The sequence below is a fragment of the Crinia signifera genome, chromosome 1 (assembly GCF_055691185.1).
Source record: "Crinia signifera chromosome 1, ASM5569118v1, whole genome shotgun sequence".
In the NCBI taxonomy this organism is placed as follows: Eukaryota; Metazoa; Chordata; class Amphibia; order Anura; family Myobatrachidae; genus Crinia; species Crinia signifera.
In genome coordinates this window covers 450,704,201-450,728,148 of record NC_139217.1, presented here as the reverse complement: position 1 = coordinate 450,728,148, position 23,948 = coordinate 450,704,201, and the positions used below count along the sequence as shown (strand labels likewise).

Sequence of the window (23,948 nt, the reverse complement as noted above, 5' to 3'; positions counted from 1 at the left end):
GTGCATGGTTATGTCTCTTCTGTGTACATCACACTTTTTCCATGACTTTTATACCAAACACACCACTTTCACTTATTACTCTCATTTGTATCACTTACACAGAAACATATCAAGTGATTCAAATGAAATTAATAAGTTAAAGTGATGTGTTTGGTATAAACGTCATGGAAAATATGTGCATTACACAGAAGAAACCTAACATAACACACTGCGAGGCACAGGGTGTGCTAGTGAGTGAAAATGTCAGTCTGTACGGGACGACAGGGTTACTGCTTATATTAGGAATTAGATGTTGGAATGTGTTCCTGATACTAGCAGCAGGATACAGAGTTTACTATTTTTCTATGCAGAAATTGTCACTGGAGTTACAGTATTTCATTTGCGGTGTCACAGACTGTGGTAATATTTTGTGATCTCAGACTTCTACATAAACATCTTATGGATATATACATATATATTGGGCCCAGGCTGTACAAGAAGGGATGATTTGTGGAATACTAGGTACTGTATATAATGCTGTGCGCAGCAGCAAGATTATCACTGTAGGAGGAGTTGGGGCATCTGCAAACAGGCAGAGGGAAAGCAGTATTTGTATGTACTAAGTGTACATACAATGTTCACTATGTGAAAGTTGGTTTCTAGGGGATGCAGTTATAATCCCAGCATTCAAAATCCCGACACCGGAATCCCAAACTGCCGAAATTCCGGCACTTTCTCCTTCTGTGGGTGTCCAAGACACCCATAGAGGGAGAACTAGTGTGCCGAGCGTAGCGAGGCACCGGGCCTGCTGCGTGGCTGTCAGGATTTTGAATACCGGGATTCACACCGCCGGGATTTCGTATCAATCCTGGTTTCTAGACGTACCTTCTGTTTAAGATCTGGTAGACTGTACATATGCGGAAGTCATTTATTTCATTTTACCTAATCATTATTTCTCTACCGTCCAATGGGATACTGGGCTTCACTACTATGGGGATTGAGACCTCCGCAGGAGAGACAGGCACATAAAAGAACTTTCAGTGTGGGTGCACTGGCTCCTCCCCTCAATCTCCCTCCACTAGTCAGTTTTGAAAAATGTGCCTCAGGAGAGGCAGTGCTTCTGGATGCTCCAGAGTTTTTCTACATTTATTTTCAAAGTTTGTTATTTTGGGGCGCTGTGGTGACCACACAGCTGTCCTGCTTCGTGGGTGTCAGGGGAAGGGTCAGTCCCCGACCTCTTCAGGTGCAGAGCTGACCCTGCTACAGGACAATTCGGTCCTGCGTGGGACTTGTCACCGCACAGCATTGCGCTGTGGCGAGCAAGCCCCCTAGCCGCCGCACACCCCTGACAGGTCAGAAGACTTCAGTGGTGAGTACAGGCTGGGGGTCCCACAAGGGGTCCCCGCAGCCATTTCTGGTGCGGCAAGACGACGGCTAGTAATGGCGGCTCTCCAGCAGGGACTGCGTGAACACCGCGTCTGATAACTGGCATAGGGGTGCTGCCGCTGGACCACCAGGGACACCCCTCAGGTTATAATGTATTATATATATATTTTACACCTTTATTATATGTCAGTATAAATATATAGAAGCGCCAGCTCCGTGTACAGGGGGCGGGGCTTCACCCAGAGCGGGACAAAGCTCTGCTGGGCGCGCGCTGTCACTTCCTGCTTCTTCACACGCTGCCAGACTCCATTACAGAGGGCTCCTCACTGGCGTGGTGGATCCGGGTACTTGCAGCACGGCAGAGACAGCAGGTTTTTTATAGCGATTTAGCGCTGCTGCGCTATCTGGCTTACTCAGACACTGTGTTTGTTCATATCACTGTGTTTAGCGTTACCAGCTCACCCAGATCTGTGAGTTCAGGTTTAGGGTGCACTTGGCTCCCCAATTGCTCTGTTTTTTCCCCACTGATTAGTTACTTCTTACAGCATAAAACAAGCACATAGTCTGTTTTTCACATCCAGCTGTGTGGGGTGTGCGCGTGTGTGACTGCGTGGGGGTTGTGTTGTACTGCAGACATTGTAGTACGGTCTCATCATGGTGAAAAAGTTCACTTGTATGGTGTGTAGCACCAAGTTTGTGCCAAAATCACAGTCCCAGGTTACTTGTGAGGCTTGTATGTCACCACAGCCCAGTAGTGCTGACACTCAGATCAGTGGGGTACCCCCACAGCTTGTGGGGCCGTCTCAGGCTGACGAGCAGGAGCCTGTTTGGGCCTCCAACATAAAGACCCTGTTGGATTCTGTGGCTTCACAGCTTTCCAATAACACTCAGCAAACGCAGAGGGTTCAGAGAGAATTGTCCATGTTAGCTGCCAGGGTGGATATTCTTCATACTCTTAGGGTACCTCCTCCCGCACAGCTTTAAAAAAGGCCGGCTGCTGCGATGGCCCCTGATTCAGACGATGATGATGAGGACATACTAGAGGAGGGTGAGGAGCAGGTTCTGCAGGAACCAGTCCCTGAGGCAGCAGTGCATGGGCCTGAACCGCTTATCAGGGCCATCAGGGATGTTTTAGATCTCCCAGTGGAGGCATCCGCAGAAGGAGATCCTTTCTTCATGACTCAGAGGAAACAGCCAGTGTACTTCCCTGAGCAGGCAGAGTTAGAAACTGTGTTCAGGGCTGCTTGGCAAAACCCTGATAAAAGGTTTACTATTTCAAAAAGGTTCACAAATGCCTATCCTTTTGAACCTTTGGGCAGGAAGAAGTGGGAGGAGCCACCGGTAGTGGACTCATCTGTCTCCCGCCTTTCTAAGAAGGTGTTGCTACCGGTCCCAGGTGTATCCACCCTTAAAGACGGGGCGGACAGGAGGCTGGAAGCTACCCTCAAGTCCATATATACGGCTAGTGGGGCATCACAACGCCCAGTTTTAGCCAGCTGCTGGATGGCTAAGGCCATTCATACATGGTCAACCCAGATTCAAGAAGGGTTGTTGGGTGACATGACTGTGGCCCAGATAGGCGACAGCCTGAGGCACATTCAGGATACAGCTAAGATCCTGTGTGAGGCGCAAAAGGAATTGGGCGCAATAAACGTGCGAAATTCAGCCATGGCGGTTTCAGCCAGACGGGCTTTGTGGCTACATCAGTGGTCTGCTGACGTAGATTCAAAGAAGAGTGTGGAGGGTATTCCCTTTACAGGCGAATGGCTTTTTGGGAGTGAATTAGACGGTTGGATCTCCAAGGCCACGGCAGGGAAATCTACCTTCCTCCCATCAGCTCCCACGGTGGCAAAGCGTACCTTCACAGGTACTTCCCAGCAGTCCTTTCGTGGGAACAGGTTTCGCCCCAAGGCCAGGGGCGCCTCTAATGCCAACAGAGGCACAAGAGGCAAGTTTAGGAAGCCTAACTCCTCCAGCACCCAGGACCGTCCAAATGCCGCAGCATCCTCTAAGCCTGCAGCATGACGGGGTTTTCCCGCCACGAGACTCTCTCGCGGTGGGAGCGCGATTGTTGCAATTCAGTCATGTGTGGGACGCCTCGGGTCTGGATTCCTGGGCCAGGGGTCTCATTTCACTAGGTTACAGGCTGGAATTCGACAAGCCCCCTCCCAGAAGATACTTCAGGTCGGCTCTTCCAGCGTCACAGGAGGACCAGGTTTGCCTCCAGGGGGCCATTACCAGGCTGCTTCAGTCTCAGGTAATTGTACCGGTTCCAAGCACGGAGCGGGGCCAGGGATATTATTCCAACCTATTCCTGGTTCCGAAGCCAGACGGCTCAGTAAGGCCCATCCTGAATTTAAAATCACTGAACCCCTTCCTGCGTGTGTTCAAGTTCAGGATGGAGTCCTTGCGCTCAGTGATCGCCAGCCTAGAGAGAGGGGAGTTCTTGGCCTCCATAGACGTCAAGGACGCCTATTTACACATCCCTATCTGGCCCCCACACCAAATCTATCTCAGATTTGCCTTGGGGAGCGACCATTATCAATTCCGGGCCTTGCCTTTCGGCCTGTCGACTGCCCCGAGGGTTTTTACAAAGATAATGGCGGAAATGATGTCACTACTCAGACTCCAGAGGGTGAATGTCGTGCCATACCTGGACGACCTGCTAATAAAGGCAGGGTCGGCAGAGGCTTTGAGGAGTGCTCTCAGTCTGTCCATGCGAGTCCTAAGAGACCACGGGTGGATTCTGAACATGTCCAAATCATCGCTGGTTCCGACCCAGAGGATGGTTTTCTTGGGCATGATACTGGATACATCGGAACAGAGAGTCTTTCTGCCGATGGAAAAGGTCAGTGCACTTCAACAGCTGGTCAGGGAGGTTCTAGAGTCTCCTCTGGTACAGATCCATCTTTGCCTCCGACTTCTAGGCAAGATGGTGGCTTCATTCGAAGCAATACAATTTGGCCGTTTCCATTCCAGGATTTTTCAATTGGACATTCTGACAAAATGGTCCGGCTCCCCCCTGCAGATGCGCAGAAGGATTGGACTTGCACCAAAAACCAGGATCTCGCTACAGTGGTGGCTAGATTCATCCAATCTGTTAGCAGGCAGACGGTTCCAGATCCAGGACTGGACTCTGGTAACCACGGACGCCAGCCTGAGGGGCTGGGGGGCGGTGACACAGGGAGTCCGCCTCCAGGGTCGATGGACTCCACTGGAGTCAGGCCTACACATCAACAAGCTGGAGTTGCGGGCGGTCTACTATGCCCTGTTACAGGCAGCTCCATTGTTACAGGGCAAGGCGATCCAGGTCCAGTCGGACAATGCTACCACTGTGGCCTATATAAACCGGCAGGGTGGTACCAAGAGCATGCCCTGCATGAGAGAAGCATCAAAGATTCTGTCTTGGGCGGAACTGAATGTCCAGGCCCTGTCTGCCATTTTCATCCCGGGGATCGACAATTGGGAGGCGGACTTCCTGAGTCGTCACGACCTTCAACCGGGAGAGTGGGGCCTTCACACTCAAGTGTTCGATGCCATAGTGGATCTGTGGGGGCTCCCTCAGATCGACCTGATGGCTTCACGACTGAACCACAATGTACTGTGCACGGACCCGAGACCCAGGGGCGATAGCGGTGGACGCTCTCACCTGGACATGGGATTTCCAATTGGTGTACCTGTTCCCACCTCTCCCATTGTTGGCTCGGGTGCTAAAGTGGCTCCGGCATCAGGGGACGGAGGCCATTCTGGTGGCACCAGATTGGCCAAGAAGGGCCTGGTACGGGGACATTCAGGCCATGCTAGTGGAAGACCCGTGGCGTCTGCCCATAAGAAAAGATCTGCTCCTCCAGGGCCCGTTTGTCTTTCAGGACTTACAGCGGCTACGTTTAACGGCCTGGAGGTTGAGCGGCAGATCCTAGTCCACAAGGGTCTACATCCCTCTGTCGTCAATACAATGATCAAGGCCAGGAAACCGGTGACGGCTTCCCACTATCACGTCATATGGCGAAGATATATTGCCTGGTGTGAGAAGAATGACTTGCCTCCGGCCAGCTTTCGTCTAGACAACCTGCTACGCTTCCTGCAGGCTGGTTTGGATAAGGGGCTCAGATTGGGTTCCTTAAAGGTCCAAATCTCCGCGCTGTCAGTGTTTTTCCAGAGAAAGATTGCGGCCTTGCCGGAAGTGCAAACCTTCTTACAGGGGGTTCTGAGGATTCAGCCCCCCTTTGTGCCTCCCACTGCACCATGGGATTTGGAAGTGGTTCTCACTTTCTTAAAATCTGCCCGGTTTGTTCCACTGGAGGAGTCTGAACTGCGACACCTCACTTGGAAGACTGTTGTTCTGCTGGCTCTGGCTTCGGCCAGGAGGGTATCCGAGCTTGGGGCTTTATCATGTCGGAGCCCTTACCTTGTGTTCCACAACGATAGGGCGGAGCTCAGGACCAGACCACAATTCCTTCCAAAGGTGGTGTCAGGGTTCCACCTAAACCAACCTATTGTGGTCCCTTCTAGCGCGGCACATCCGGATATACCTGAGTCCTTAGATGTGGTCCTAACCCTTAAAGGGTATGTCAAGCGCACAGCGAGGATCCGGAAGACGGACAGCCTTTTTGTGCTCTATGATGCGCAGAAGAAGGGGTTACCTGCTTCAACGCGTACCATTGCCAGGTGGATAAGATGTACTATCCAACAGGCCTATGCATCAGCTGGTTTATCGCTTCCTTTTTCAGTAAAGGCTCATTCAACCAGGTCTGTAGGTACCTCTTGGGCGGCTGCTCGAGGGGTGTCGGCAATGCAGCTCTGCAGGGCCGCAACTTGGTCAGGGCAACACACATTTGTGAAGTTCTACAAGTTTGACACCCTGGCCAGGGAGGATTCCCAGTTCGGGAATGCGGTTCTACAGCAGAATCCGCACGTTCCCACCCGTTCTGGTAGCTTTGGGACCTCCCCATAGTAGTGAAGCCCAGTATCCCATTGGACGGTAGAGAAAATAGGATTTTGGGTACCTACCGGTAAATCCTTTTCTCGTAGTCCATATGGGATACTGGGAGCCCACCTCGGTGCGGTTTTTTCTGCTGTCAGATACTATTTCACTGTTAGGCTTATTGCCTTGTTTTCTATAGGATAGATATGTCTATAGACTTGTTTTCTAGTTACAGGTGTCCTCTTAAGTTGTTAGGATTCACCTCTTTTATATGTTGTTGTTCGTTTGGGTGTGCTGGATGAATCTCACCACAATACATTATCACATACTCCTCACATGCTCTCCTTCGGCACAGTTTTTGCATTAACTGACTAGTGGAGGGAGATTGAGGGGAGGAGCCAGTGCACCCACACTGAAAGTTCTTTTATGTGCCTGTCTCTCCTGCGGAGGTCTCAATCCCCATAGTAGTGAAGCCCAGTATCCCATATGGACTACGAGAAAAGGATTTACCGGTAGGTACCCAAAATCCTATTTTTTTTAAAAAAAATACATTCGCCCCAAATATTTATTCTATATTCGATGTTCTTGTTCTGCTATGGGGGATATTGAATTGGATGCATAAATATTCGGAGCTTTAACTGGGTGATTTTGTAGATTGTAAACATAGAGCAAACTTTTTCCATTACATACTAATGAAACGGTAATTTGAGGCTACTTATAATTTATAAATAGATTATAGGTGATACTGTAGTCAAATTTTGGTTGCACAAATGAACAGATTATTTTGGGGTAATTTGAGGCCGTTTTAGTTACATGTAATTATTGGAACAACTAAAAACCTAGTTGCCTAATTAATGATCAGGGTGGCATCCAAGGTATTCTGAAGCAGGTCCTGACAATTTACCTTATAATAGGGATTTTTCACAACTGCACCTGCTCTTAAACTCTGAGAATGCAGTTATGTTAATTCCTAAGCTCACGGCCGGGTGAACCGGGAAAACCATGCACCATGCACCCTGCTTCTGTAGGTGACTATGCCCATATGTTATATCCACACTAGATTGATATGGGAATCGCAGCAAGTGTCTCATCCACTTAATAACTTCTCAGTCGTCTCCCCTGGGTTAGATAGATCTACAGCAGGGATGGGAATACTTCGGCCCTCCAGATGTTGTAGAACTACACATCCCAGCATGGCCTGCAAGTCTTGCTATTTGACCATGCTAAAATTTTTGCAGGGCATGCTGGGATGTGTAGTTCTACAACAGCTGGAGTGTCAAGGTTAGCCGTCACTGAGATAAACAGTCAATAGGTCTACCCCAAAAGATCGACATGTGATAGGTCAACAGTAGAAATATAAAAAGGTGGACATGAGTTTTTCATGATTTTTTTTTTTAAACCATCTTGTTCTTTCGCCACCATCCACACTGGGTGTACGGTCGTTAGGTAGATACATATGCATTGGGTCGACCACTGGAGACCGACATAGCTTAGGTCGACACATGAAATAGCATATGATCAGCAATGGCTAGGTCACAGTCAAAAGGTCAACATGAGTTTTTCCCAGGCTTTTTTGAGCCGACATGCAGTATTTCATGCCCTACCATCCACATGGGCGGAGAGTAGTATAGTGTAGTGAGCCATGTGAGGGGACGAGGTACACTTTGGTAGTGACCATGTCGACATTTGAGGCAAAAAGTTGAAACCTTTTGACTGTCGACCTAGCCATTGTCTACCTAATGTTTGTGTCAACCCTGTCGACCTTAGCCATGTCAACCCAGTGACCCCACACTGGTAGCAGATCATAACATAGCTCAGACCCACCTGCCTGTTTAAAGTGAATGACTCAGAGGACCAGATGTACTAAGCTTCAAAATTGATAAAATGGAGAGTGGTAAACAGCCAGCCAATCAGCTCCTACCTGACACGTCACAGACTTTTTGACAAATGTCAGGCAGGAGCTGATTGGTTGGTTGTTTATCACTTTTGAAGCTTAGTGCATCTAGCCCAGTGATGTCAAACTCATGGCCCTCCAGCTGTTGTGGAACTACACGCCCCAGCATGCCCTGCCACAGACTTTATATAATGGATTGCTAAAACTGTGGCAGGGCATGCTGGGACGTGTAGTTCCACAACAGCTGGAGGGCCATGAGTTTGTTGACACCACTGATAGCCCATTGAGTCCATGCCATTTGCCACTCACAATGCACATCTTAACTTATACAATCATCTGGATGGGACCACGTGTGGCGCCCTGTTACAGTAATACACAGTTTCACTTTTTCCACCCTCCGTAAATGAACAAATCTTCCCTGTGAATCTGTCACTTGTGGTCTCCTTATCTCCAGGTCTGTGTTCTGGTCTTATGCTTGATGTTATGTGATTTGAGCAGGCAGATGTCTGGCTGAGTGCAGAGTACTTCATGAGAATTCATGCTCCCAAGTCTTGCAGTAACACAGATCAGGGAGATCCGATGTGGAATTATGTTACGGTGGATTTTTATTAAACCTTTGTTGTATTGGTAAAACAGTAATGGAGAATCTCGTTTCATGTTTACTCGGCTATAAGGAATTGTATCGCTTCAAGATGCTTGTTCTGTATTTGGTGAATATGTTACTGATACATTCTTCTTTTCTCCCGCAGTGTTTAGGAGATGGGAAGTAATGACAGGTGGCACCTCCATTAAAATACCTGCATAGATTCCACCATCCTACAGCTTCAGGATGAATGGGGATATGCCTCATGTTCCCATTACGACTCTAGCGGGAATTGCTAGTCTCACAGACTGTAAGTATCTGTGCTAGTCACATACTACCTCCGTGTGTACTGCTGTCTGCGCTTTATCACATATATGCTGTCCTGCCGAATGCCTGACTGTCCTTCTCCTTGTCCAGCCTGGGCCCAGACATGCATGGACCACATTCAGAAGTACATTACAGGAGCTATTGAGTACATAGTTCGCTTATATGTCCAAATGTTCTTGAATGTGGTACTCTTTACCTAGAAGGGCGCCCATCGCGGGTACATTTGTCTGGCCGCGACGCGACCGACGCGATGCCCGCGATTTCCCATTGAAACCCATGTTAAACATGGAAATCGCGTCGGTCGCGTCGCGGCCGGCCATAAATGTACCCGCGATGCCCGCGACGCGATGCACCCGATTTCCCATAGCAATCAATGTTAAATGGCCCGACCGACGCGATTTTACTGTTAAATGCCTCAATGGACCCGATGTGGCCATAGGAAACAATGTTAAATGGGCCTTAGAGCCCAAATAGTTACCCTGAACTCTGAAATGGCCCACCCAATTTTTTACGCCACCCCACGATCAACGTCAACCCGAAGCGTGGCGAGCGCAGCGAGCCCGCGAGGGGCGGCGGTACGCGTCCTCCGACCTTTTCATACCCCCACTATCCACGTCGGCGTGGAGTTGAGAATAGAATAGTGTGGCGAGCGCAGCGAGCCCGAAGCGTGGCGAGCGCAAGCGGATACCTTCACAGCTATACGCGTCCCCTCGCGGGCTTCACAGGTGTCCATGGCGACGCGGACACCTGTGAAGCCCGCGAAGGGACGCGTTTACCTGTGAAGGTATCCGCGTCCCCTCGCAGGGCTCGCTGCGCTCGCCACGCTTCGGGCACGGTGGCTCGCTGCGCTCGCCACACTATTCTATTCTCAACTCCACTCCGACGTGGATAGTGGGGGTATGAAAAGGTCGGAGGACGCGTACCGCCGCCCCTCGCGGGCTCACTGCGCTCGCCACGCTTCGGGTTGACGTTGATCGTGGGGTGGCGTAAACAATTGGGGGGGCCATTTCAGAGTTCAGGGTAACTATTTGGGCTCTAAGGCCCATTTAACATTGTTTCCTATGGTAAAATCGGGTCCATTCAGCCATTTAACATGAAAATCGTGTCCATCGGGCCTTTTAACATTGATTCCTATGGCAAATCGTGGGCATCGTGTGCACATTTATGGCCGGCCGCGACGCGACCGACGCGATGTCCATGTTTAACATGGTTTTCAATGGGGAAATCGTGGACATCGCGTCGGTCGCGTCCGGGCATCTTTAGCCCGCATACGACGCGACCGACGCGATTTTTTTACCCCACGATGCCCACGATCAAGATCGTTGGCGCCCTTCTAGGTAAAGAGTACCTTGAATGTTTCCACAATATGCTGAATGTTTCTCTGCCGTGGGTTTCTTGTGGTTTTTTTTTTTTTTCCAGATGCTTTAAAGATTTAAAAAAATCTAAATATAAACAGCACTGTAGTTGGGGGGGTTGTTAATTGTAATTTAGGAACATGGGTCTTTAAAGATGCACTTCTAGTTAGCCCGTTGTGTAGCACTCTTTATATATGGTTGCAGTAGCCGGGACAGCCAATAAGAAGCTCCCTACTTTCAGCATCATATTGGTCAGCATCCCCTCCAAAATATTATTGTTATCCGGGTCTTATACTTTCAGCTAGATTAATACTGTTGGTTCGAAAGATTTATTCATCTGTTGTGTAACAGAGTAGTGATTTCTTGTATGGGGGTAATATTCGTCTTTCCCATCTGATTACAAGATGACATCTCCCCCCCCCCCCCCCCCTTCTCTGTGTACTAGTGTTCCGCTTATGTGTGTGTGTGTCGGGCTGTGCAGGGCTTATACTATACTGGCCTCTGTGTGCTGGTGTCCTGCCCCTGTGTGCTGGTGTCTCGGCCCCTGCTTTATGTGTTTCAGGGGGATGCAAGTAGCAACGAGATGCCGGTGTTGGCAGTACCAACGCCAGCATCCCAACTGCCACTGAGAGAACAATATTACGATGCTTTCACTGAAATCCCAACTGCCAGGCTGGGGAAGAGAGGGCTAAGTACTATGGGGGACTTGGCGTTAGGCTGCGGAGGATTAGAGCTAGGCACAGAGCAGTGGAAGTTTTAAGAGTTAGGCTGAAAGTGGGTTGGGAGAAGGTAAGTATTGTTACCTGACCCCTTTCAGGATTCCCTCCATCTGGATGCCAGCTTCTGTATTCTGAATGCCAGCATCACCACCGCCTATCTTCCATATGCACAGTATCTCGTTTCAATGTTTCCTATGCGTAAATCTAACTGACAGTCTGCCCCCCATCTTCATAATTGAAGGAGAGTCTTAAAGGTATAAAAATCTCCTTTTCCATATAAGAATTGAGGCAGCTCTAACTGCTGATTATTATAGCCACAGTTGTACACATATAACCTCTTCTTGTAGAATGTAGCTTGGCTTTTTATCATACCACCTTTTTTTGCCTTGTATGCTGTGACACTGCCAATCCAGGCTGCAACTATAGGTAAAAATACACGCAGAGAACCATACAATGTATTCTGTGCATATCCGTGGTAAGGTAGTCTTCCTGCATAGCTTTGTTGGACCAATTTCAGTATTGTGTAGGTTGTAAGTGAAGTTCTGACATGCTGTGCAGCCCCTTCTGAGATAACACAAGGAACCTATTGTTATACGCTGTAGAAGATGACTTGTGCTCTGATATACAAAAAGCACAATGCTCACACAATGACCTGTTTCTGTAGTAGATGATCAGTGGCTGATTTGATCCATTTTCTCTTACACAGTACTGAACCAGCTGCCTCTTCCATCTCCTTTACCTGCTACAACTACAAAGAGCCTCCTCTTTAACGGACGGATAGCAGAAGAGGTGAACTGCCTTCTGGCGTGCAGGGATGAACCTCTGGTGTCACAGCTTGTCCATAGCCTCAATCAGGTGTCAACGGATCACATGTATGTATATATGAGCCTCCCACTACTGCCAGAAACATTCTACTTGTTGAAATGAATCTTTGGGAGTTGTAGTCTCCAATATGGCCACTCCTTTTTATTGATCAGTAGTCGGTGGCTAATAACTGCTGTGCAGAAAGACCATTTGTCGGTCTAGATCCAGTTTTACTCAACCATGAAACTAAAATGTGACCTAATTAGGAGTTACATTCTTAGCTAGAAAGGTGGTCTTTGGTACCTAGATAACTAGATGTTATGCATAGCGTGTTGGTGGTCAGACATAACACGGATTATAGAAGTAATATACACCCACCCACCCCCAGTGTCTGTATATGTGTCATTTGTATAGTTATAGCCACAATTATAAATCATAACACAGAATCGATTATGTATGTGATTGCTATGGAGATTGTTTTGATGCTTTTTGTTTGTTTTTGTCCCGTCGCGGTGGGGTTTGAGTGTTTGCTTAGAGTTTTATGCTTTTTTATTTTTTGGTGAATGAACGGTTTAATCCACCCAGGAGCTCTGTTGGCTGTGAACCGTTTTGATGAAGAGGTGGTCACATGTTTAGCATTACTCGATTTGCTTCCCTTATTCACAGAGAGCTGAAGGATAACCTGGGAAGCGATGATCCAGAAGGCGATATACCGGTCCTGCTGCAGGCCACACTGGCCAGAAATCCCAATGTTTTCAGGGAAAAGAGTATGCAGAACAGATACGCAGTGCAGAGCGGTAAGAGGGATTTGGCCGCGTCTTATCTGATTTGTATCCAGGTTCTGCTGAGATTAATTATCAGATTAAGCTTTCTGTTATTTTAAGGTCTGTACTTCTGCTAACCTGACAAATCGCACACCTATCCCGTCACCTTTCTATTTTAGGTGTTTACTCACAACAGTCTGGCTTTCTGCTGACTTGTAGATTGTAACTGGCTTCAAGCGATCATTGTTTGTCCAGAATAGCCAGGTTGGGTATCTGAAATGCTCGGGACCACAAGCATGTTGGATAAGGGATTTTTTCGGTTCTTGGAATTTATTTTTTTATTTTTTACATACCTGGTCCCCGGTGTCCCCTGGCGTCCACGGCACCCTTCAGGATCCCCTTCAGCGGCATCTCTGGTCCCGGTCCTGAAATATTCTGGAAAACCACAGTTTTCGGAATATTTTGGTTTTTGGAATACACGGATAAGGGAGACCCGACCTGTACTTTTATATTATCTGTCTGTAGAGCTGTATATAACTGTGTAACAAGATGATGATAAAGCAGGGGTAGATGTTTCTCTGAATTAAGCTAGACCCATGCCTCTTTCAATAAATGGATCCAATTGATTCTATATAGAGTGAATTTTAGCCAGTTAACGCTTTAGAGAGATTTACAGTCAAATAATTGTGGGGTAAATGTATGAAGCTTGGAGAAGTGGTATCTATCCCCATAAAGAATCTTATGTGCAAGGTAATAATGCTCCAGCCAATCAGCTCCATTATGTAAATTGACCGCTAGGAGCTGATTGGCTGGAGCATTATCACCTTGCACATAACATTCTTTATGAGCACAGATACCATTTATCCAAGCTTCATACACTTCTCCAAGCTTCATACATTTACCCCTGGGTCTCCGATCGCAACACAGCTACCGCAGGTACTAAAGTTCCAGGTGTAAAGTACACTAAATGACTGTGTTGTATCATATGGGGCCTTGCTGCCATACAAAAATCAAATGTAAAGCTTATATATAAAAATACTATATGATTTTTAGAATAAATGTGTTTTTAAGTTTTCTTATTTACCAGCAGGAGTTATTTTTTAGAATCCTGGTTTCCTCTTTATATATTTAGTTTGAACTCCTTGTAATCTTCTGTTTTGTTTCCTCCTCAGGGATGATGATGCCTCAGTATAAACTTCCCCAGAATTCCATGCATGGCAGCCCAGCATCTTCCAATTATCAACCAACCACTATCTCTCATAGCCCTTCCAGGTAATACGCAGCTCCGTGCTGCTTTGTGGCGGCTGAAACCTAAGTGCACACGTGTTTTATTCAGGAGTCCTTGCTATAGAACAAAGAGGCTATATAATAACGTTATGTACTCATATATATTTTTTTTTTTTGTATCTTGGTCATAAATAAAAGAATGCAGTAATGGTTGAGATATAAATCAGGTTCTCCTATGAATGTATAGAGAAACAGTAATGAAGGTTTACACACTTTTGTTATCACTCAGCTGATTGGGTAAATGCAGCCGAGCAGCATGTGCTCAGCTTGACCACTCGCAGCTACCCTGTGTTTACAGGTATCTATGGGATCGGGAGGTCGGGCAGATAAATAGTAAACCGCGCACAAACTGTTGCAGGACTGTTATCGGATTTGCATACATTCCATTTTCCCGATATTGGGTGAACGAGGCAGACTATTGTATACATATGTATCCAGCTTAACACATGCTCAGGGGGGGGGGGGGTTCTGATTATCTGGAGTCCACTGAAAGGGGGGGTATAAGGGGAGTTGTCCCCATAGCCTGTGGTGTGATTGCATACAAAGATGATATGGCTCTTAGCACTTGTTTAACTATCTCCCTCTCTTTTCAGTCGATTTGTGCCACCTCAGACCAGTTCAACAAATCGGTTTATCGGCCAGCAAAACAGCCCTGTTCCTAGTCCTTACGCTCCACAAAGCCCTGCGGGGTATATTCCATACCCCCACCCTGGAAGCTACACGCAACGTCAACAAATGCAACAAAGTAATTGTCACCCAATGCGCAGGAACTCCATGCTGTTCTCGCAGATACTGTTTGCTTGTCTTTTATAAACGTTCTAGACATACCACTATGTGTAAGCATTAGTCTCGGTCTGTCCTTTTTGCTTTGTCTCTTACTTATTATATTGTTCGGCAGCTTCGGTTTCCAGTCCGATTTTGGCAGGTGGTCTGAGGAACCTGCATGAAAACAAAGTCTCCGGTCAGCTGTCGGGTAACTCTGCAAACCACCACACGGACAATTCCAGACACAGCACCAGTGAGGACTATCTGCAGATGGTACACCGGCTGGGCAGCGAGGTATGACTGTCATTGATCACCGAATATCAGAAGAGATTTTTTTTTTTTTTATAATAAATGTTTAATCAAATTTTGACATAATAAACATTATAAACAAACAAGCAAGTAATGCAAGGGATAAAGCCCTGTATACATGGGCTGACTTCAGCCAAAATCGCCGGGAAAATCGCGCAGCGGCCATATCTCCGAGTCTAAGGGGCAACAGTCACCAGGAGCGTGCTCCTACAACTAGCCCTCCCAGTGGTCGCTGGAGCATGCTCTTATAACCAGCGGCTTCCACCGGCAGAGTGGATTGTGTTCATCAGCAGCCATAGCTGGTCACTGAACGGGACACTCAGCAATTCGGTCACTGAACAATATATCGCTCCATGTACGGAACGGAACAGATTTAGTGAAGTAGGTCTCAGCTATAGTAAAGAAATAAACTGTAAATAGGTTAAGAATAAATAAGATAAGAAATAGGGTAATAATAAATAATTAGTTTTTTTAATTACTCTCCATATAAACAACAATTATACACAGATATAAGGTGTAACTGCAAATTAAGCCATTGATGGTTAGCAACCACCAATGGTGGGTTTAGGCAACCGTTCACAGCTGGTCACCAACAATAAGATATTGATGACTGAGCCAGCCTGATAGTGATCCTCAGCTTTGGCGCGCAAATGCAGACTTAAGGTGCCCATACACTAGTAAGATTTATCTGCAGATCTGGATGGTTGGAACATAAACATGGTTATGGATGAGTGACAGTTTGTCAGTTTTCCAGCATTTCCAAGCAAATGGTCAACTGTCATTTGCTCTCATCCATAACCATGTTTTTTTTCCAACCAGCCAGATCTGCAGATAAATCTGCGTGTGTATGGCCACCTTCACACACAAGGGTTCGAAAATATTAATCACCTATTTTAATTCCTCCAAATTGTGCACCTTTTTGGCTGTTTAGCTTTCAGATTCCCCCAATCTCTATGTGGCTGGTTAAACCACTTTACCACCTGTAGTGGTGTTGCAGTCATGGTTTCCTAATAAACCCATTTCGTTGGTTGTAGCCATCTTAAACCACTTTATTTTGCACGGAATGGTAGGGGGTCACATTGATGGAGTTGGAAAGAAATGTAGCGCAGTGTATTTTTAGTTTTATAATTTTGTGCCTTTTTTATGTTTTGTACTAAAAAGACCGCTGTTCTGATTTATTTTTAGGATAGTGATTCTTCAATAAGGAACGCTGCCTCTTTTTCCCTACAATCCCCTCAGTCGGTGTGTTCTCCTGCAGGAAGCGATGGGACGCCTAAAGGTAAACTTGTGTTGTAAAAATTTCTGGGGTGCATTACATATTGGACATTTGATTCAGATGCTACATGGAGAACACATAGAGGGGTATTTAATGTTTTTTGTGAGCTGTGACGCGAGCAGTGCTGCCTGTGAGCTGTGACAGCGAGCAGTGCTGCCTGTGAGCTGTGACAGCGAGCAGTGCTGCCTGTGAGCTGTGACAGCGAGCAGTGCTGCCTGTGAGCTGTGACAGCGAGCAGTGCTGCCTGTGAGCTGTGACAGCGAGCAGTGCTGCCTGTGAGCTGTGACAGCGAGCAGTGCTGCCTGTGAGCTGTGACAGCGAGCAGTGCTGCCTGTGAGCTGTGACAGCGAGCAGTGCTGCCGGTGAGCTGTGACAGCGAGCAGTGCTGCCGGTGAGCTGTGACAGCGAGCAGTGCTGCCGGTGAGCTGTGACAGCGAGCAGTGCTGCCGGTGAGCTGTGACAGCGAGCAGTGCTGCCTGTGAGCTGTGACCCCCTGCACATGCTGTTTCCACATTGCTAGGTTTTTGCAGCGGGCTCCCTGCATTAGCCGCGTGCCTCACTGTTTGGGGGGAATCTTCACCCTCATCTGACAGTGAGGATTCCCCCTTGGATGTAGAATAGGTTGAGCGGCTGGCACAGGGGTTAACCGACGAGGGTCGCTTGTTTTCGGCAATCCCCACCATTTAACCCCCTTTATATTTTGTTCAGTTGGTATAGTAATCCAAGTGGTCAAATTGTGTTCTGATGTGGGTTTTTTTTCTTTCTCCGTAGTCTCAAGACAGTTAATGCTTCAGTCCCAGCCTCCACCGTACACCTCCCCGCGAGACGCTCCCCCTGACATTTTGCTGGACTCTCCAGACAGAAAACTGAAAAGACAAAAAAAGTTAAAGATGAGCAAAGACGAGAAAGAAGCAACGGAGAAGTCCGCCATGTATGACATCATTAGCTCACCTTCTAAGGACTCTACTAAGCTCACATTAAGACTGTCACGAGTGAGATCTTCAGAAATGGACCAGCAAGGAGACATCCTTTCCAGCATGGAGAACAGTAATGTCTCAGAAGGCGACTCCTCTTTTAATGTGCAGTATCCCGGGCAGACGTCAAAAACGCCAGTCACTCCACAGGACATAAGTCGCCCTTTGAATTCTGCTGCTTGTTTCCAAGAGCAGACGGAATTCATGCAAGTTCAACAAGTGCCCGTCCTACAGCCCAACACGTCTGCAACCGCAAAACCGTCTCAACCTCCCGTGGCTCCGTCACAAACCCCACAAACAGGAAACATTACGCCATATGACGAGGTGGAACTGGACGCTCTGGCAGAGATTGAGAGGATAGAACGCGAGTCTGCCATCGAGCGGGAACGCTTTTCTAAAGAAGTTCAGGATAAAGGTAACATGGAACGATTGAGTAATCTCCTTTGGTTAACACAATGTATACAGTGCGCTAGACATTTATTTGATGATGTGTTTACATTGTTGCGGGTTTTTATACAGTGCATCCAGAAAGTATTAACAGCTTCGCTATAGGCATCATATTGGCCTGGTGATGAGCGGTGCCTGGTTTCCTCCAATCATATGCCTGCCTTTCACGCCAAAGAGTATAATCTTTGTCTTCTCAGACAAGAATTTTAGAGACTCATGGTCGGAGAGTCCTTCAGGCGCCTCTTTGAAAACTCCAGGCGGTTCTGTCATGTGCTGCTTCTGTCTTGCTACTCTACCATACAGGCTTGATTGGTGGATTGCTGCTGAGATGGTTGTCCTTCTGGAAGGTTCTGCTCTCTCTCTCTGTAGCTCTGACAGTGACCATCAGGTCACTGTCGAACTTCTTCCATGTACGGATGATAGAGGCCACTGTGCTTATTGGGACCTTCAAAGCAGCAGATATTTTTCTGTACCCTTCCCCAGATTTGTGCCACGAGACAATCCTATCTCGGAGGCCTACAGACAATTCCTTTGGCTTCATGCTTGGATTGTGCTCTGACTTGCACTGCCCAGTGTGGGACCTTATATGGACAGGTGTGCGCATTTCCAAATCATGTCCAATCAACTGATTTTATCACAGGTGGACTCCAATGATGCTGTAGGAACATCTCAATGTTGAGCTTCATGGACTATGAATACTTACGTACATTTGATTACTTGGGTCTATATTTTTAATAAATTTGCAAAAATCGCCCAAACTATTTTCACATTGTCGTTATGGGGTATTTTGTGTAGAAATCTGAGGGAGACAGTGACATTTATTCCATTTTGGAATAAGGCTGTAACGTAACAAAAATTGGAAAAAGTGAAGCGCTGTGAATACTTTTTGGCTGCACATTATATAATAACTTCAGGCCATGTGACCGCCGGCGTTAGTTACATGTTTAACATAAATTAAGTGAATGTGAACAGGCACTAAATTTCATTGTACCAAATTAGACTGTGCACATATTTACTTGTATTTAACTGGTGGTGCATTTATTTTAGATTGTTTTTTTTCCCACTGCTTTGGATGCAGTTTTCATAGCAACATCAACTCAGTGGAAAATGTAAATGTTAATACATCTTATTGAGAAGGCATTGCCAGCAGGGTATGTGGTTAGGGTGAGCTTAAGCTGGGTACACACTTAACTATATGTGTATGATGGGCTGTGGGAGTTAGGTCTTAGTGCATACACACTGACCGATATCTGTAACGATATCAGTCAGTGGCGTCACCCGCCCCCCTCTTTGTACATGCAGTCTGTGACTAGATAGTCATTAGCTGCATGTACAGACACCAGGGGTTTTGTTAACGATGGGCGGAACCGCGCAGCATTAATGATATTGAGCGTACACATTGGCCGATATAGTCAACAATAACGTTATTGTTAGTAATAATATCGCCCAGTGTGTACACCACCATGAGATCAACTTATTTTGTGCATTTATTATTAATGTTTTGAATCCCATTTTTAATGGAGCAAAACTGATCAGGAACAAATGCCGCTCACCCTGTGTAATTTTTGGCGCCCTATGAACTTTGTGTTTTACATGCAGTAGTTAAAATTTTTTACTAAAACATGAACAATCGGCATTTCTGTGCTCCTCAGTTAAGAAAAAACGAATAAAGGAATAAAAATGAAAAACTTGTCTACGAAAACTGATGCCCCGTACACATGGGGCGAGTTGAGCTTTGTGCTGGGTGACACTGAATCGCTCAGGTCACTCAGCACACAGGGCTGCGCCAGCAATGTGTGTCTAGCGATCTGTCACAGCCCGTGTTAGTGCATCGTTACCACAATGGGGCATACACACAGCGATCCGTGCTTCATTTCTAAGCGATCAAGTTAGATCGCTTAGAAATGGGGCTTAAATGGTCCCGTGTGTATGCTCCATTAGGTATGTCTGATAAAGACTGAAGCAATCAAGTCAGAAAGAGCTCCGCCAATAAATTAATGTGAACAGGGAAACTCATTGAGTTGAAGTTAGCCCCCTTTTTTTTTGTTTCTGACTGGAAATTGTGACAATGTAACAACTACGGTGGGGCTGGCGGCATACAGAATTAGGGGATAGTATATTTCACTTTATCCTCCCCTGACTGTGGAGTAATTTCAGTCCTTAAAATTAAATGAGCAGACTGACATAAAAAGTAACAAATCTATGATAGATTAAACTATGCATTCGGTAAAATGTTCCAGGAGAACCTGTATAACCCTGCAAGTTAAAGTAACATGAAGGCGAAACTTAAAGTATCTTGTAGTCTAACAGCCTTTTGTGTAATCGCTGCACTGATCTGTATTCACCTGAGTCTGACACAGATTTCTAACATGAACCTGTTTCTGTCAATTCCCAGATAAACCCTTAAAGAAGAGGAAGCAAGACACGTACCCATTAGAAGCTGGAGGTGCTACTGGAGGAAACAGACCAGCTTCCCAGGAGACCAGTGCTGCAGGAAATGGGTCACGACCAGCAGCTTTAATGGTTAGCATTGATCTTCTGCACGCTGGCAGAGGGGACTCTCAGGCAACTGTAACTCAGGACTCGGATGTAGTAAAGAAACCAGAAGAAGCAAAACTTTGTAATGATGGATTTGTTTCTGCGCCTCCCGAGGACCCTGTTGTAGTACCTAAAAATATCCCTGAAAATCACCCAGGGACACCGAGAAAAAAGTCAGAGTCTGAAGCCGAGAGCCTTGATAAGTCCATCAAAAGCACACCTGCTAAAGATCCAGCTGAGGGCGTGCAGGAGGAGCCACTGAAAGAAAGCAAACCGTGCGACATCAAGGCCGAGCCTCCGGAAAGCATAGAGGAAGCCATGGTTTGCGATGACAGCAAAAATGAGGCAAAGCCTGAGGTACCTGAGCAGACTTGTGAGGACAGCCAGGTGGAGAGTAAAACGGGAGTGTTTTTAACGGAGGAGGTAAAAACGGAGGCGCCCCTTGGTGATGCCACAAAAGATTCCAAACCTTGTGACAACCCAGAAGAGATTAAAGTCAATGAAAGCGTCAAGGACTCTAATAAAGATGAGAATAAGCAGGAACAGCGACAAAGGCCTAGTACCCCAAAGCAGCGGAGCGAAGGAAAGTCTGACGCACCCAAACAAAAATCGGAGGGACGGCAAGAGGCACCAAAACAGAAGAGCGAGGGTAAACCAGAACAAACGAGACAAAAGAGTGAAGGCAAGTCGGAGCCAACCAAACAGACAGGAGATGGGAAGCCTGATACAGCCAAGCAGCGGACTGACGCCCGTACTGATAATCCTAAACAGAAACCTGACGGGCGTCCAGAGACTCCCAAGCATAAAAATGAAGGGAAGCCAGAAACACCTAAGCAAAAAAACGATGGCCGACCTGAAACTCCAAGGCAAAAGAGTGAGGGGCGACAGGAAAGTCACAGACAGAAGACCGACGACCGTCCCGTAATGACTAGGCAAAAAAGCGATGGGCGCCCAGAAACCCCAAAACACCGACACGATAACCGAAGGGACTCAATCAGACTCTCCTCTGACAAGAAACCAGATTCATCCAAACACAAAACAGATTCCAAGTGCGAGTCTCCTAGGCTCAAGCCTGAGAGCCGCTCTGACGGGACAAAGCCGAGAGTGGACGGGAGACCAGGTCATGAGTCTTCGCGGCGAGATTCCGAAAATCCAAAACAAAAAACGGAGGACAAGAGTGACGGTGACAAACACAAGGGAGATTCACCAAGGGTCAGGAGGCCAGAGTCCTTGAGGTCCTTTAACAAGAACGAACCGGATTCAAAACCTGGGAATAAACCCGATCCATCTAAAACGGATAAATCTGAACGAAAGCATCGGAACGATTCGGAGGAGTCCAGGGATAGGCTTTCTTCTGGAGAACAAAAGCTAAGGCCCGGAAGCCCTCGGATTAGATCCGAAAGTAAACCGGATCCCAGTAAATCAAAACCGGATAAATCTGCATTAAGATCACCTCCGAATAAAGACGAAAAAAGGACTGATGGTAACAAAAGTAAGGTGGACGGGAATAAGACGCATGGTGACAACAAAGCGGGGTTTACAAGTCGTATGTTGGGTGGGAGTCAGGGTACACTGAAAAACTTTGTCATTCCAAAACTCAATCGGGATAAGGATGGCAAAGTCACCCAGGAGCCTAAACGGTTAGAGTTAAAAGGGGAACAGAAAGACGATAAAAAGGGTTTTGTGGAAGATCTCAATAAAGGAGCTAAGCCTGTGGTGGTTCTTCAGAAGCTGTCTTTGGATGAAGTACAAAAATTGATTAAAGAAAGAGAGGACAAGTCTAAGGGGTCCTTTAAGTCCAATAAAACCAAGCCATCAAAATCCAGCAAAGGTAATAATATATGTTTCTTTTTACGTTGTTTCTTGTGACCACTAAAGTTTCTGTGTGAGGTTCCTCAGCCAAGAACCAGAGCTGAGTATTCAACTGCAATCACTGTGTGGTTTTGTGGTTTAGGAAAAACAATCAGATTGGTTTTTTTTTTTGTACTACTTATTGTTTCCGTTTGTTCGTTGGGTTTCTGGTTTAGAATTAAACGCTATATTGTGCTATAACTTGTGATCGCTGTTTATATGTACATTTCTGATGTCTTTGGGAAAGTTGTATGGCATTTCTGTCTTCACAACTCTTGTTGTATGCTTCAGTGACTCTGCAGTCACCTGGTTTGTCATTGCACCACGCCATACAAGGAGTTTGTGCGACTGCTTTCTAACTAAGTGGATTTTGCGTTTTTGTCATCTCTGTGGTTTTTTGCAAACTTTTTGCTGGGTGTAGCGAGATCATCCGCTTGCCTGTAGACTTTAATATATAATAGTCGAGAACCTTTATTTAATGATGTAAACTTGTCTAGGTCAATGGCAGAATCTTATTGGTTAGCACCACTGTTTATTATTGCGTTTCCCCTCTGCGCTATAAATAGTTGGTGAATTAATTTTTCTAGTGTGCCGCTTAGTGTTGAAGGTGTAAATCAATATAAAAAAACGCCACAGATTATGTTTATATTTTCTGATTCGGTGTATTAGTAATGACTACATATGACGTGAAATGAGAAATTAGAGGCACGTGTTTTGCCTATTTATTTTTTCTATAGGAATGTCACATGATCAGTTAAACATCTTTAGCGCTGCTTTATGGATGCACAGAATTGAGTGTTCCCTCCGATCCAGCAGTTTCAGGCTATGTAACCGCCGATGAGGAAACACTAGAAAGTTAAATTGCACTTAATTGTGGGCCCATGGTCAAACCTGGTCGAACATTAGTTTACGTAGTAATAGCATCAAAAGGAAATATTGCTGCACTGCCTCAATACCTGCAAATTAATCTTTCAGAGCATTTGGAATTCACAGCTTTGCGGTTTAATTTCAATTTTCTTCAGTTGGCCATAATGAGCATTTTTCAAAATGTAACCTTTTTTTATCCTTTTTAGATATTTTTCTATTTTCTGATTCCTAACATTGTTTAAATTGGTTATTGATATCTGATTGCAAAAGTTATGATGTAGAAAAAAAAAGTTTGTTGTGAGTACTTGCCCATTGTTTCAAAGGAAATGTGATCCTGTCTACAAGTGGAAATCCCCTGCAATTATCTGTTGGTGGTTTTGCGCTTTGCGAGCCTCCCCAGTGGTCGGAGTGTTTAATAGGGGAATCCTGGGTTTGGCAATGGTTGGGTAATGCTACACCTGCCCCTCACTGCATATAGATTGGAAGTTCTCTAAGGTAGGCGGTGTGGATGTATCCCTGGAATTGCTGAGTTTTGTGCAGTCACAAAGAATCTTCTGCAGAAGAAAGACAAAAGTTGGATTACGGAGCTGGTGTAAAATAATTTCAGTTTGGAACATTGTAGCTGTGGTTTTGTGCTTGCGCTGGACTGGTTGTGTGGTATGTACATAATGACCAGTAAGAAGAGACTGATTTTATAGCAGTTTATGCTCTTTAGCCAGATTGTGCCCATGTGGGGGAAGCGTTTAAAGATCACTTTGATTTTTGTATTTGCTATGGTAATTTGCAGACACCTGCCTCTAGATCTGTACAGACATGTCCTCATACATCTTTGCTGCAGTCGTGCCAAACAGACCCGCGTGGAATGGCAGGTCGTAAGAGAATCTTCTAGAATCTGTGGG

The 23,948-nt window shown here is 46.3% G+C and overlaps 1 protein-coding gene across 3 annotated transcripts in view; it reads left to right on the top strand.

The window, feature by feature from the left end:
* Positions 1–23,948, top strand: part of NIPBL (NIPBL cohesin loading factor) — a 110,589-nt gene that overhangs the window by 37,718 nt on the left and 48,923 nt on the right. For all 3 annotated transcript variants that reach the window (XM_083154677.1, XM_083154668.1, XM_083154686.1), the window contains exons 2-10: positions 8,933–9,076; positions 11,874–12,039; positions 12,638–12,768; positions 13,908–14,007; positions 14,616–14,767; positions 14,921–15,081; positions 16,282–16,375; positions 17,144–17,761; positions 20,189–22,162. In XM_083154677.1, the coding sequence (XP_083010803.1) occupies positions 9,013–9,076; positions 11,874–12,039; positions 12,638–12,768; positions 13,908–14,007; positions 14,616–14,767; positions 14,921–15,081; positions 16,282–16,375; positions 17,144–17,761; positions 20,189–22,162 (3,460 nt within the window). In that variant the 5' untranslated portion in view covers positions 8,933–9,012. The remainder of the gene's footprint in view (positions 1–8,932; positions 9,077–11,873; positions 12,040–12,637; positions 12,769–13,907; positions 14,008–14,615; positions 14,768–14,920; positions 15,082–16,281; positions 16,376–17,143; positions 17,762–20,188; positions 22,163–23,948) is intronic.